Source organism: Tetrao urogallus (assembly GCF_951394365.1).
Source record: "Tetrao urogallus genome assembly, chromosome: 6".
In the NCBI taxonomy this organism is placed as follows: Eukaryota; Metazoa; Chordata; class Aves; order Galliformes; family Phasianidae; genus Tetrao; species Tetrao urogallus.
In genome coordinates this window covers 52,211,456-52,226,837 of record NC_136819.1, presented here as the reverse complement: position 1 = coordinate 52,226,837, position 15,382 = coordinate 52,211,456, and the positions used below count along the sequence as shown (strand labels likewise).

The 15,382-nt window shown below is 44.1% G+C and overlaps 1 protein-coding gene across 2 annotated transcripts; it reads left to right on the top strand.

Moving 5' to 3' along the window:
* Positions 1–10,865: 10,865 nt before the first annotated feature.
* Positions 10,866–13,744, top strand: CDCA4 (cell division cycle associated 4; the record flags this gene model as incomplete). 2 transcript variants are annotated; one of them, XM_079536865.1, is made up of 3 exons in its annotated part: positions 10,866–10,904; positions 12,556–12,846; positions 12,989–13,744. In XM_079536865.1, 3 exons carry the CDS (start codon positions 10,866–10,868, stop codon positions 13,742–13,744), a joined length of 1,086 nt encoding a protein of 361 aa, XP_079392991.1. The 2 variants fall into 2 exon arrangements, with proteins under 2 accessions (XP_079392991.1, XP_079392992.1); XM_079536866.1 differs by lacking the exon at positions 12,556–12,846.
* Positions 13,745–15,382: the final 1,638 nt, after the last annotated feature.

The following is a 15,382-nucleotide window of genomic DNA, read 5'->3' as shown; positions in this document are numbered from 1 at the left end:
TATTACTCTGTTAACCTAAGACATTTTGAAATGATTGCTAGGCTGTCACTGGCTACTGATAGAGCAGCAGGAGACGTGAGTTAACGTTCCTTTATTGCTATAGAAGTCAGGGCTGTCATTCCCATCAAGGCACAGGACCCAGAGCAGAGAAAGAGACTCACTCACAGCCTCTTATCTGTGTTCATGCTCCTGCCTCTAATTGAGTTAACCCTTTAACCAGATAAGTCAGACAGGCATTCACAAGCATTCCCTTAGGAAAGAAAAAAAAAAAGCTAAAAAATTACATTTTAAATATGACTTTCCATGCCCAAGTTCATGAGATCATGTACATTTTATGTTCATCTTTGCATACCCTTTCTAAATTATAATTGTTATCTTCGTATTTAATTTAAGATGTATTTTTTCTTACAAACTGTAATTCAGATAAGCCACCATCAAATCAACATTGGCAACATTTGTGGATACAGAATGTTTTACAGTTAACCTATCAATTCAGACTATAAAGCAAAACTGGGAAACAATCTGAGCATGTATCACAGCCTTCATTTACTCTGCCAGTCAGGGAAGGGTCAATTTAACTTGCAGATAAAGCACTACTTCTGTACCAGCTTATCCACAGCTCTCTTACCTCTACAGTTCTACTCTTCTTAGTAATGGTTGGCCAGAGGAAAATCCTATGTCTGTTTTGGAAAATGTCAGACTACAACTGCTGTTAATGGTTGTTATTGGGGTCCCATCTAGCAGAACTATGCCCAGTGCTACAAAACTACAAGGCAAACTGAGCTAAATACTCTAAAAAGTTCCGTTAGTTCTACCCATGCTCTTCAATTATAACTCTCCAGTTTGCCAGTATTGCAGAAATTGGTTTCCTGTTGTCATTGTAATTTTCAGGGACACGAATTCTCACAAGGGCACAACGCCTCCCAAAAGGCTGATTCCAAGAGAATAATGCTGCCATATCAAAAGATGCAGAACTGCAAAGGTGCAAGCCTCAAATCTGACCTGAAGGATCTGAAAGCCATCCTCTAACGTATGTTCAAGGATATCTGAAAAAGGAATTATTCATTAACTTCTTCAGCTTGCAACTGCTTCAGGCTATTTTGTTCCTACAGTAGCTGTAGTTTTCAAAGGAAGGTAGAGCTAGTGAAGAAGAAAAGACCTTCATATGCACCGCACAAACACATCATCAGTATCAGACTAACTCCAAGAAGAAAATACGGTACTTAGCCTGCTGCAAAGACAGCAATACCTTGTGTAGTGACAGGCTGCACATGTTTTATGAGCTTGGGGTGCTATTTAATTGTAGATGCTTAGTTACTATAGCAACTGTCATACCCCATGGTTGTTTATGCTTAGATATGGAACATATTTTAGGCAGCACCAGACAACATGTAATTCAAATTTCCAAAATGCATGTTTAAAATAAAACCCCTGTTACAAAGCAAATAGGTGTGCTGCTCCAGTTATGAGAGGAGCACACCTACTTGCTGTTTGCAACAACAAAACAATCTTGCCCCTCAAAGACATGGAGCAGAACTGCCATGATAATCCAGAAGGGGGCTCAAAAGCCTTAAAATAAAACCCCAAACAGCATTCAGCACTTTAAAATCCATTTTTGCTGACTGCTACTGCGTAACTTGGAGACTTCTGCTGTTTGATACAAAGCACTGAGCTTTGCCATGAAGGTTTCTATCACAGTAGTGCTACCTTGGTAGATATCACCTTAAAAGTCTCCTTTTTTGAAAACTTTTATCATCTGTGTTTTGTTCCTAGTGCAAATATTCTACCACCAACATGAAGCATGTAGTATTGCCGTCCCCTGCATACAATATGCATTACTTGTGTTTTATGGCTGGAACATCTCAGTCTGTAGTTCCTTCAGCTTGTGTAGTTTTGCATACCACCCACTGCTGAAATCACTTCCTCTGAACCAGTTGACAGATGCAAATCTTGATGAAGACACTTATTTTTATTTTGTGACATCTTGGTGGCTGAGGACCAGCGACAAGTAATGTAATATGAAGACACTCCAATCTTTCTTGTCTTTTTGATCAGCAGAGGAAACTGATGGCTACTAAGTTCTACAGTTTTCTGTGAAGAGCTCTCAACTCCAATATGACCATGTTAGAAAGGCAGGCTAACAGAGTCTGTGGATTAGTACAGGCCTAACAGTTTTTCTTTCTCCTGTTTCCTCTATATTTCATTTCCTGCAGTCAGAACGTATTAATACATCTTCTTAACAATTTGTTATCAGTTCCAGAGAGCTATTAGCTGATAACAGTCGTGGAGGTTTTAGCACATAGGGTTTCTTAGTCAGATCAGAGAATCAGAATGATTTGAGTTGGAAGGGACCTTAAAAGGCCATCTAATCTGGCTCCTCTGCACTGAACAGGGACACCTACAGCCCCATCCAGCCTGACTTTGAGTAGCTCCAGGGACAGGCCATACACCACCTCTATGAGCAACCCATGCCAGTGCCTCAGCACTCTTACAGTAATAAAAAACCTTTTCCTTATATCCAGTCTAAATCTGCCCTCTTTCAGTTTGAAATCATTTCCCTTTGTTCTATCCTAACAGAGCCTGCTAAAGTTCTTTTTATCTCATTCTCTGCTCATTTCTTAGCTCATGTCAGCCCTAATGCTCCTGGCCTTCTTGTAGACAGATTAGAACCTAAGGCCTGAGGCTGGTGGCCTGAGGCAGACAAATTTCTACCTAGGAATGGATTTGCTTCGCCCACAGCTCATGCTGGCAGCCACACACCCTCCCTCCCATCACCTGTCTGCTACAGCTCCTCAGTTGTTCAACAGCTGAGCCAACACAGCCAAAGCTGCCCTGGTGAAGTACCTACTGGCTGGTGCACGTAATAGTTGATGCGATGAGTGCTCTGACTGCTACGCTCATTTTCTAAACCACTAACACTTGATGCCAGTGTCACTATCACCCGACATTAAGCTACATTTAGCCCATCAATGCACAGTTCAGATATATTCTCCTCTTCCTCCTCACTCACTCACTCCAAACTTCATGTTTGTTCCACAGACACTGGATGCCCCCATTTCTTGTTCAGCCCCCTACTACAGACAGAGGTAACAGCTCTCCAGGCTCAGGGCAGTGACAAAGACTTTACTGAAGGCTGAGGAGAACTTCTGGCCACATTTTGTGTTCCACACATTAACACACAACAGTAACATGAAAACACTTTCTCTTAGACCTTCTCAGCCTTTCAGTATCTAAAGGAAGTCTATAAGAAGGAAGGAAACAGACACTTTAGACATTCGAGGTCAGGTTGGACAGGGCTCTGAACACCTGATTGAGCTGTAGGTGTCCCTGTTATTGCAGGGGAGTTGGATCAGACCGCCTTTAAAGGTTCCTTCCAATTCAGACGATTTTATGAGTGTACAAAATGAGGTGTGCTGTGACTGCAGACTGCAAAAAGTGCAGCTGTAGCCTGTATCTGGCTTACAGGGCTCAGCTGAGCTGCTACAACAGGCTTACTTCTTGGGGAACAGCCACATTTAATTATCTTCCTTAGCCTTTCTTCCATCTGCTCCCAGAGTTCTAGGCTCAGCTCTGCTGCAGGAATGTGCTCGTCTGCAGAAGCACTCAGGACTGTTTCGCAACACTGCTTATTTCAAAGGTAGTCAGAATTTGCCAGGTTGGGCTTAAAGGAAACTGTACATTACAGGCGGGCCTCCTGCCCTACTCCTGAGCCAAATTAAAGAAAGACACACGTAACTTACAAGCTTTAATCAAACATTTATTAATGAAACAACACAGACTCAGAGCACGTCCACGTTGTCTTTGGCAGGCAGAGGCAAGCAAGCTTTGTCCCAGTTTTGAATCACAGCCCAAACTCTTCCCCAACCGCACAGGGTCATGCTGGTGCAGCACAGAGCTGGATGCACACACCTTGCCTCCCGTCAGGGCTCAGCAGCAGCGCTGCACTGACGACAGCTGCACAGCTTTCAGCTCTAGGCTGACTCATGTCTGCTTGGCACCCAGCACCGGCAGTGCAAGCACACATTTTCCAGCTCTCCTCGCCCAGCTTTCTGGCCCCCAGGGCCCTAGAAGGAGAGACAGAAAATGCTGCAGCCACACAGCAGGGTAGTGGAAAATGCTTCATTGTCGTCACAGTTTTGGGCCCGGGACAGGGCTCACTCCTATCTCAAACTATTTGCTTCAAAGCTTAAGCAACCTCATGACTGACTTTCCTAACCTCTTTATCTGCAGGCATGCAGCCCACTAGTTGAGAAACACGGAAGTAAGCCCCATACAAACACTCACACAGAGACAGTGCCTGTCAGTGCAGATGAAACACTCTCTTGGAAAGACCTTTCTGTGGGCTGGAAATCATACCAGCACGGTGACCCAACAGAAGTGAGGAACTTCATTCTGCATGGATTTCTGTCTCTCGTTCACAGTCACAGAATTGCAGGGGTTAGAAGGGAAGGAGATCATTTAGTCCAACCCCTGCTAAGGCAGGTTCACCTACATAAGTAGTAACAGCACTGACCCTTTAAAACTATTAAAAAAAACAGATTTTTTAGAATCATTTGCAATGTGGAAATGTCACGGTCTGAGATCCTTTGCAAAGCTCAAGGCTGCACAAATAAACTGGAAATTACACTTTTTTCTTTTTCTTTTTTTTTTTTTTTTGGTCTTTAAAAACACAGTTTCAGCCCTGCTCTCAGCCATTGAGTTCCTATTAATTCCTGCGGTTTTATAAACACTGTCCAACTCTACAGCAGCCTTCCCGTCACCGCTGATGTGTGAAAGTCTGGCCAGCCCAGCAGGGGCTCTGCGAAAGGAGCAGCAAAGCTCCGGAGGCATAAAGCGCAGCCCAACACGGAAGGGGGCTGGGAGGGTCAGCGGCTGCTTGCAGAGCAGCACGGCACGCAGCTCACGCAGCCGGTACCAGGCAGTGCCAGGGAAGGAGGCCCCGGGAGAGCTGGCCGTCTGCTGGAGCAGAGGGCTGGGGACAGCCAGGGCCGGCTGCCAGCAAGGCTCCAGCAGCCGCTGAGCGATGGCATGGGCACAGCCGGTGCGCACGTGCGGCTCACGCGGACTGAAGCCGGGTCTGTCCTGCATCTGCGTGCCAAGCGGAGGAATGAGGGTCAGGGCGGCATGCTAAAGATGAACCTGTATCATGGTCCAGCTCAGTGAGGACACAGTGAAGCCCACTATGTGGTTATACTTTCAGAGAGCTGCCAGGGCTTCTAAATTTCCTCAGGTCTACCATTCTGAAGTTTCTGCCAGCGCTGATCCACTTTCCTATGAGAGATGTGCTGAGCTGGTTTGCATCATTTTCTCCTGTCATACATGGTAGTCATTACATCAGCAAGCAGTTCACCAGTGTCTCACCAGGTGTAAGCTCTCACATTACTCCAGCAGCCCTGAATACCTTTTGCTTTTTGTCACCTGCCATTTCAAGCCAGCAGAATTATTTTTTCTTTTTCTTTTTTTTTTTCCATAGCAGTTCCCGTCTTCATTTCAGCTTCTTGATCAGATTGTTCAGAAGACATTTATTTCCAGTTTTGCTCTGTGCTTTGTCTCTGACTGCTATGCACCAGTTCTGCTTTTGCTTGCAGACTACCTTACTTACTAAGGTTTCATGTGCTGACACAGCTTTCTCAACTAGCATTTATCACTTGCTCTTTTTAACTCTGGCATTAACGTTTCGTTTATTCAAACCAGTAGGTGGATAGAAAACATTAGCATGTAGCTAAAAACTGATATCTTTATCACACTGTGGTTACAATTCAATTATTTTCTTTATAATACTATCTTAGTACTATCAGAGATTGTCTGCTTTCTAGTAAATACTTTGGTCTGTATTGTTTTGCATCGGTTTGTCCAGATATTTCCCTTCTGACTTGTCAAGTTATGTTTCACATATGTGAGATGCAAGAGTTGTTTTCTCCTGAGAGTAATCAAATCTTGTCATATCTTGACTAAGGTGCAGAAGTTTTCTCAGCTTTTCAAAGAAAGCACTGAGAACCTTTCCATAGTTCTCCTTTTCAAACAACGTAGACCTTTTAATCTATCAGCTATCCTCTTATTTCATTGGTTTTTCCTTTGTTTCACTGGAGAATTTATTTGGGGAAAAATTGAGATCCTTTCATTGTAGCTAAAAGAGGAAAAAAGATAAGAGGGGATATGGAGGTGATGCTATCACCATTCCAAGCAGTACCACCACACTTTTCTATGGCAGAGACCCTGCAGGGAACAACAGAAATGCTTGAGGGTTTATGCAGGACTTTATCTGAGATTACGAACAGAATTCATCGCAGCTGATCTAGAAAAAATCAGTGTTGAGATGGAGAGCATCTCCTCTTTTCTGTATTGTTCTTTCAAAGTCTTTACATGTGCATTTGCATCGTGATGTCATTATGTGCTGTCTGGAAGCCATAAAAAACATGGGGAGATAATGCACTTTCTAAAATATCTCATCCCAGGAGTGAAATTGCTTGTACAAGCACTATTTTCTCCTGCTTTCTCCTACCGAGTTGCAGCTCTCCGCTGTTTCACAGCCCTCCCTACCGACTCACTCCCAGGCTCACTTTCTGCTTCCCCCTGCTGCCAAGCCTCCTCTTTCTCCCCATTTCTCCTCTCTCCCCGGGGCCTCAGAGCTTTTTGTCGCCCAACCTTCGGCCGCAGTCGTCGGTGCCAAGCAGCTGGAGCCGGAACGAACTCACTCCCCCCTCCTGGCTGCTGACAGGGCCGAACTCTGGGGCCAGCTAAACGCTTGCAGATGTGCCGCAGCACCCAGCCAGCGCGAGAGACGTCCAAAGCGTCGGGCCGTTCGCTCCAGACGAAGGTCGGAGCTGCCGGGGCACCGGGCTCCATCCCTTCCCCGCCCGAGGGAAGCGGCCTGCCTGTCCTCCGCCTGCGACGCTCAGACAGGAAATGCCACAGGCCTTGCTAATGGAGTCACGAGGCCTGGCACCCCGCGGGCTGCGGGGGCGGGAGGCGTCGCGGACTCTCGGCCCTGAGGGAAGCGGCGGCGCGGCGCGGGCGGCGCAGCCCGGGGATGGAGCTCCTCCCAGAGTGAGGGCCCCGCGGGCTGCCGCCGGGCCAGGTCCCAACCTGTTCCCGCCGGAGCCCGTGGCCGGGAGCCCAGCCGCGCCGCGGGGCTTCGGCTGCCGTTTGAAATGGGGGCTCCGCCTCGGCCCCCGCCTCCCAGCCTCTCACAGCCGAGGGGAAGAGCCCGGCGCTACGGCAACCGTGCAGCCTCCCGTGCGCGGCGCCTGAGGGGCGGGACCGGCTGGGTGCCGCGGAGACGGCGCGACCAATCGGAAAGGCGAGCGCCGTCTGCGCGATTCGGCGGTAGCCAATAGGGACCTGCGGCTGCCTTGTGGGCGTGGCCCGATGCCGAAGCCCCGCCCCCAGCGGCAGGGCGGGGAGCGAGATCCTTTGTGGGCTTTGACAATAAGATGGCGGGTGAGGGAGGCGGGGCCGGGCGCTACGGTTGGCCACGCCCCTTCCCTCAAGCGCGGAGCGAGCGCCGAGGCGGGAGCCGGGCTCCTGCGCTGGGAGGCGACGGCGGTGAAGTGGTGAGTGGAGAAAGCCGAGCGGGGTGCGGGTCGCGGCACCGCCTGCTCTCTGTCTCCCGGGACTTTACGCGGGGGGGAAATCGGGGCCGGCGGAGCCCGCGGAGGAGGGAGCGAATCCAAAATGGCGGCGGGCGGTTCGCCGGGAGCGCGGGACGCCGAGAAACGGCCGCCCGTTGGCCGCCGCGCACGCGGTTCCTCGGGAGGCGGGCGAGAGCCCCCGAGCGCCTTCCCCGTCGGGGCCGCCTCCTCCCCGGCCCTTTTCCTTCCTACGCCGCCCTCCCGTCGTCGTGCGGTTCCTCGGGCCCTCCCCTGGCTCCCCCCGAGCGCACGCACCGATGCTCGGCCCCGCCTCGGCCCCCGCCGCGCTCCCTCCCTTGCCTGCGTGCGCCCGTGCTCGCTCCCCGCCCCGGGCACGCCTCCGCCGCCGCCTTCCCGTCCCCCGCTGCCCTGGCTCCCTTCCCGCGGCCCTCGCGTGCTGCCCTAGGGGCACCCGGCCCCGACGCCTCCCTCCTGCCTTTGTCTCGGGCCCGTTGGGGTGTCCCCCATCCTAGGAGCCCACCCTGGATCTGGGCACACCGTGCCCGAAAGGGAGTCGCTGCCTTTCCAGCTTCAGGTTTATGCGTGTTATGTCTGCTTCCTCCTAAAAGTGAACGATGCCAAAATCTCTTTCTTCTCTGTTAGCTCCACTGTTAGAAAACGCCTTGTTCTGAAGCAGCCTTGTTCTGAAGCAGCCGGTATGTCTTTTGCGGGGTGTTACCACCTCCATCTGAATGTGGTTCTGGAATGTGTAAGCTGATGCTCCAGCAAGAATTGGATCAGGTTTCAAGCACCTTATTTGTAAAGCAGGCTGGGAGTTTGTCACAAACTCAAAAGCAACATTTTTTGTGAATGACATAGCACTGTGCTTCCTGCACTACTATTCCAACAAACAAAAAGCCACGCAGCTCCCCCTTTTTTCATACTTAGTTATCCTACAAATAGCCATTGTCTCCTTGACAACTTCTTTCCTACAGCTGTTTCAAACAACAGTTAAGGTTTTGGCACAGTAGGTTTGGGCTTGTGAGGTAGCAGCAGCAGAAGGGAGATGATAGGATACAGCCAGTCCAGATATTGCCGATTGAACAGAAGCAAATCCTGCCTGAAAGTAGTGGGGGGACTTAGAACACCTTGCATCCAGTGCAGCAGCAATCCTGTGGGCATGTACCGGGAGGTTTTATGTAACAGCTGATACCTTTTTGAGTACATTAATATGTAAATCAATTGAGAAGCATACTTAGCATTTTAATTAATTCGATTTTAAGGTTAGCATTCTCCTGAGATGAGTACTTGTTGGAGACAGTGCAAAAAAGTCAGGGGGTGGCTGTTTATTTGCAAGGTTTTAATTGAATTTGATTGTGGCTATTAAGGTTAAAAAATTACTAAGAACTTAGGTTCTGAGGCATGCTGATTGGACAGGGAAGAGAATCTGAAGAAATAGTTGCTATGATGGACAAATTTTTCAGTGCATTTATGCTAACAGAGGTCTGTGTGGTTTGTTTGTTGCTGTAGGCAAGAACCTAGAATCACATGTAGCAGGTCTTACGCACTAACACATTGCACGGGAAAACTGTGTCCTTCTTTAGTGTGCTGAAGTCATAGGCTGGACTGATCTGCCAACATCCCCTGTGTTCTTTCATTTGTGGATGTGACAGCGGTTTTTCTCCAGGTGTTCTCATCAAGGGACCTCTCCCATATCATTCCAGGAGGCAAACGGCCATACTCTCTTCCTCTAAAACTGTGTATTATTCAAAATAGCGCTAGAAAATCTTTTCATTTATTATTCTTGTGACTGTATCATCTCTACCTGCAGTTGTATTTTTGTTTATTTTGTATGGAAAAAGCTTTGTCCTTGTCACTTACCCAAGGCATCTGTTCAGAGATTCAAATGGGTTACTGTGTGGAGAGCCTGCATTTCATTTACAGAACAGGCTGAGAATATACCCAGGGAGCAAAAGCTTCGGAATTTCTATAGCATTATGAGGTGATTGATAGAAATGAGGAATACTGACTAGGTGCTGTGATGTCTCACTGGAGCTGTAGTTCAGGTGCCTCCCCACCCCCTCTCGAACCTGCTGTTAGCTCAGTCTGTGAGAGAACGAGTTGGCTGAAATAGTTTTTGTGATGTGACAGTGCTTTAGTTACTTTAGTAATATTTTGGGGTTGTGTCAAAAGATTTGAGGTGGCTTTTTTAATGCAATATTTTAATATGCAGCCTCTGGAGAAAAACAGATGGCTTTCTGCCAAATAAATAAATAAATAAATAAATAAATAAAATGAAAAGAAAGGCCTTTGTCAACTATCTCTTCCCTTCTCCCCAGTTTCAAAAACAAGTGCTTTTTCAACAATTTTAATTACCAGCCACAGCAGAAAACAAAGGTGTACATATGCATCCAGTTAACTTACTTATTTTCTAGGTCAACTTCAGTTGCAGACTCTGAACTGACTTGTACAGTCAGACATGTCTAGAACAGTAGCAGAATTGTATTCATGTTTTTTTCCTATAAGGTATTTGCAGCCCATTAAAATGTGTTTTTTTGTTTTTTTTTTTTTTTTTTGCTTTAGTTGTTAAAGAATTGTTGCATGTATTTGATAGTTGTGTTTGGTATATTCAATTTTGTTTTGCTTCGAATGTGTTTTGAAAACTCAGCCTTCCTAGCTAAAACAATTTCTGTCATTACTTTCATTTTTGTCATCTTGCAAAGAAAATCTTAGTCATGAGGTTTCTGTGCTGCTGCTAAAGGAAAATCCTCCCCACCTTTGCTCTTTCAGTTTTACACTTGTGCGTGCACATTCCTTTCCTGTAGATGCTGTGGAGATGTGTGGTTCGGTACGACAGAGGCGAAAGCTGCACACCTTTGTGATATACTTGCTTTCACTATGCCTTGCTACACATTTATGCTTTTCAGATGATGGCTAAAGATTTTGTTTGCTCTTTAAATGGCAAAGGCACAGGGATAAGGGGGAGGCTGGTCCAAAGGTCAGTGTAATAGCCCAGGACTTGGACTTAAATTGGCAGTTTCCTTCTCCTGTCACAGATTCTGTGCATACTGTTCAGCAAATCACCTTTGTGTTGCAGTTGTAAATCGGGTTTTATAGTGTCACAGGAGTGCTGAGGATAGAGGTGCTGAAGCAATTGGAAAAAGTAGAGCTGTGTATGTTTTTGAGGTGGGAAATGGTTTTGCTGTGCATCTCCTGTACTTGCCTGACGCCTTGCTTCCTGGTACTTGGTAGGTGCTGCCCTAACTGTTACTGTATGGACTCTTGCTCAGTAGCATGGGAGAAGAGGAAGGACTACATCAAGCACAATTACTGGTATGTAGCTTTTTCTCCTTACATGAAATAGAAATCTTTAAGTTTTGGGCGGATTCAGAAACCAGGTGATGAAGAACTGCTTTTTTTATGATGTAAGATACCTATTAGAAGTAAATATTATAATAGGGAAAGTGATTGAAAATTCCAGTGAATTCTGTGAAATGCTTAAGAATAAATTTTGTTGTTTTTTTGTTGGTCTTCTACCAGCTTGCGTGTGTGATGTACTGATGTTTCCAAGTTCTACACTACATTCAGTTATTCCGTAGGTGTGCCTTAGAAAGTATTTAATTGTCAAACAGTAGATGGTTAAAAATCAGCTTAACATTCGATTACAGTTTTATTATTCTTTTACAAGAAAAGAAGTTGAAATAAAAAGAAATTTGAAACTCTGTGTGGAACATTTAAAGCCTGATGACATAACCAACCCTGTGTGATCATTAGGCACAAAAGGTGTTTCCTAGAGGTTGTTTCACATAGGGAGTGTATGTGTAAACATTGTAAATACAACATTACATAAAAAATAAAGCAGGATATAACCAGATACAAAGTTTTAATGCCTAACGGTCTGGGAAAGGCACTATCAAGTAGGAACTTGGGTTGGTTTTTGTTTCGTTTTTTTTTTTATTGGAAATAATACAAATATGTTGAGTTACAGGAGGAAACTTTAGAATGAGACTTTAAAAGCGTTTAATATACTGGTAGTCCATATATAGCTTTTTAGAAGTTCATTAAGTAAGACCTTAAGACAAAGTTCATATGTTCCATCTCACTTGGGTGCATTTTTACTAAGACTGAAAAAGCTGAAAGAGATCTCTCAGAAAACATGTAGCCCGTTCTGTAGCTACCAGAAATCAAGGTAGAGATTAGGCTTTACCAAGAGAAGCAGAATAAACCACACAGCAGCAATAGCAGTTTGGTCTTATCAGCTTTGAGCTGAAAAATGTTATTCTATTTGAATCACTGCGTATAAAATTCCCAAAATGTTACGTAAAGAATTCTGAGGACAGAAGACTTGAAAGGGACATAATGAAGGTGCATAAACGTGCAGATTAGGTGCCGGCTTTCTTTTGCATCCTAACTTTTCTAAGACTAAGTGAAGTGAAGTCTATTGCATTTACAAACAGTTACTTTGTATTTGAAGAGGTCAGCTGTAGTGCTTCACTTGCATGGAGCCTGCTATAAAAACCAGCACGGTTCAGATGACAATCTGGAAGCTGCTGCTTGAAATTCATACCTTGATTAATTCTACAGGTGATTTTTTTAGGTGGAAATAGTCAGAAGCCTGCATGTGCTCCAATCATTTTAGCTAGTGAACGTGAAGTAAGAATGCAAGTTTTGTTTTTTAATAGTCAGCTGGGAAAGAAGTACAGAAGCCCATACAGAGATGAGTCTGTCCTTATTGGAATTGCACAATTGATATTGTAACTGAGCTGTTCATTTACTCACTTGAGTGAGGGCACATGAAGGAATGCTTGAGTTATATGAACTGAATCTGTTACACCCCAAGTGACTAAACTTAACCTTTTCCAGTACGCTGTCTGTGAGATATATCTTTCTTCTTTTTGTTACTACATTAGGCATATTGGTTTTCCACAGGGGTCATATATTTAAAAGATGGTGTGCTAGGTTGTATTTTTATTTCCAAAATTAGAGGTTAAGCATGCCAGTAGAAACTCAGGAGGAGCGAGGAGAAACTGCCTCTCCAGTAGGTGAAATACAGCTGTTGAGATGGTCGCCTCTGTGCGAAGCAGCGGCTCCTGACTTCCGTCAAGTTTGGCATTTAATGGGAACCAGGAGCTGGGAGCCCGTGCCTCTCTCGGGTGCCTCTCTGCGAAGCCATGACTCATGGACCTGCTCACTCCTGGTTCCTGAGTGTCGTCTTTGGGACCCTGTCCATGTGTTCCTGACCCCTGTTGTACCACAATGGCCATTCTATAACCTGGTATGATAATTCTGATGTTTTTATCTTCAAAGAATTTGCTGTTTAGTTTTTCTGTTTTGGTTTACATTTTTAGTCTTTTGTTTTTCTGTCTATTGAGCTGTTTATGTTGTACAATATTTTATTTTATTTTTTTTTTTAACAGGACACAATGTTTATGCGAGGACTAAAAAGAAAATGTTTTGATGGCGAAGAAGATATTGAAGGAACTCTGGCTGGTATTAAGGCTATTCCTTCATATAATCTTCAGCGACAGTCACTGTTAGATATGTCCTTGGTTAAACTTCAGCTGTGTCACATGCTGGTCGAACCTAACCTTTGTCGTTCGGTACTTATAGCCAACACGGTACGCCAGATCCAAGAGGAAATGACCCAAGATGGGACTTGGCAGATGATAAATATGCAGAATACAGGCCAGGCATCCGTGGATCGTCTTGTTTCAACAGATATCCTCTGTCGCTCATCTAGGGAGCAAGCTGAGGGAAAGCATGTTCCAGGTTACAGTACTTTCAGTAAAGACTTTGAGGGTGACCAGGCACAAGATAGTTCAGAAACTATGTCAACAGCCTCTTCAGTGCAAGCTCTAAGAAACCTGCAAAGTAATGTGTGGGAAATGGAGAGTTCACAAGAAAATAAAGGAAATTTTCAAAAATCGCTAGATCAAATATTTGAGACGCTGGAGAACAAAAGTCCTAATTCAGTTGAAGACCTGTTTTCAGAAGTTGACAATTCTTACTATGATCTTGATACTATGTTAACAGGCATGATGAGCAACACAAAAATGGGACACTGTGATGGGCTAGAACCATTTCCCTCTCCAACAGCTACAACTTCTAGCTCTAATTGTAAATCTGATCTTAACGAGCTTGATCATATTGTAGAAATCCTTGTTGAATCCTGAAACTCCTTGTGTAGGAGATAAAGATCTGTTAATGGAAGAAAAAGACTCAAGAAAGCTATTTCCACAGTTTGTTCTATCAAATCTGCACATGTATTTTACAAATATCTATATATTATATAGATATATATATTAAAAAAGCACTTCATATTGCAAAATAGTGTTAACTCCCAAAGTTAACCTGCAACTTGTAGTGTAATGATCCAATCTCTTGTCCACTGAACTGTAAGTACATACGGTAAATGTTTTTAAGTATGTGGTCCAAGGCTTTCAAATTTGGGTTACTTCTACAAATTTGTTCTAGCCTTTGACAGAGGATATGCTTAGTGAGAAGGATTTTCTCATCCTTCTTTTTTTTTTTTTTTTAATCATTCTCCCACTGAAAATGGTAACAAACACAGTGAGAAGTTGGATAACTGGCTTCCCATTTTCCTCCAGTTTCCACTCTGCTACACCACATAACTCCTATAATATTTGCTGCTTCTGTTCTAAGTCGCTACATGGCTCTTAAAGAGCAGTATGCAATAGTTCCCATTATTCTAGCTAGCTTCTTCTGGTTCTTGCTACATTTTTTTACTTTAAAGATAGTTTTAAAGTGTTTATTGGTGTTTAGAATTTTCCAGGTATTTTCCTAAAATATATTTTTACTACAGATGTTGTGTCAGCTGCTAACTTAGCAACTTTTGATCATATCTGCAGTTGATGTATTTTTTGAAAGGTTTTCAAAAAGGGATGTTTTTTTTTTACTGTGAGCTACCCGATGTAGTTCAGTAAAGTGTATGTAAATGTAAATATACAATTTTATACTTTACATTAAAATGTAAGAGCTGTTTTCATGATTCCGTTTTATAGAGTAGTACTTTACTAAATTGAGAACTGTACTATTATGCTTTTTATACCCCATATACTTGGTTGTCGTTAGAGGAAGAGCTCTGATCCAACTAGAGACAATAACATTTAATTCATTTCAGACCGTATTTTTTCTTAACTACAAACCTAAATTACATAGGATTTTATTTATGTGTATTTATATGTAAATGTCATCAAGTGAATTGTTTGTCACTGAAATCTACCATCAAATATTTGTTTATATGGGTTAACTATCTTGCACTAATTACTACAAAAAGTGTTACTAGCGGCCTTTAAATCTCAACTGGTATGTCTCCATCTCTTGTCATGATTAGTATGCTCCACTCTTACATGAGTTTCCTCTTGCTTTTTTTTTATTTTTAATAACAAAAGATAATATAACATGGGATGGTGTTCTTTTCTTCAAATACTCACATTCATGTGAGTGTATGTAATTAAGCATATTGTTACGAGACTTTTTTTGGGGGGGGAGGGAGGGAAGAAGTGAAGGGAAGGATGCATAAAGAACATACACTGTATGATTTTTTTGGTAAAGATAAAATGTGGCAAGAGGCCTGACCAAGCAGCGAGGTAGGCAAGGGAGAGAAGATTATTTGATTTGTTTCTGGAATGTTTTAGCCAAGAGGAAGACATACACCACTTTCTTAGTCGTTTTCTGTACATTTGAATCCAGCAAGTCACTGAACTTGAAGAGAGTGCATTTCCGTACCTGGCAGCCTATCCTTTCTTACTGCATACTGCCTTTTTCAGATTCTCAAACGTCCCCAAAGC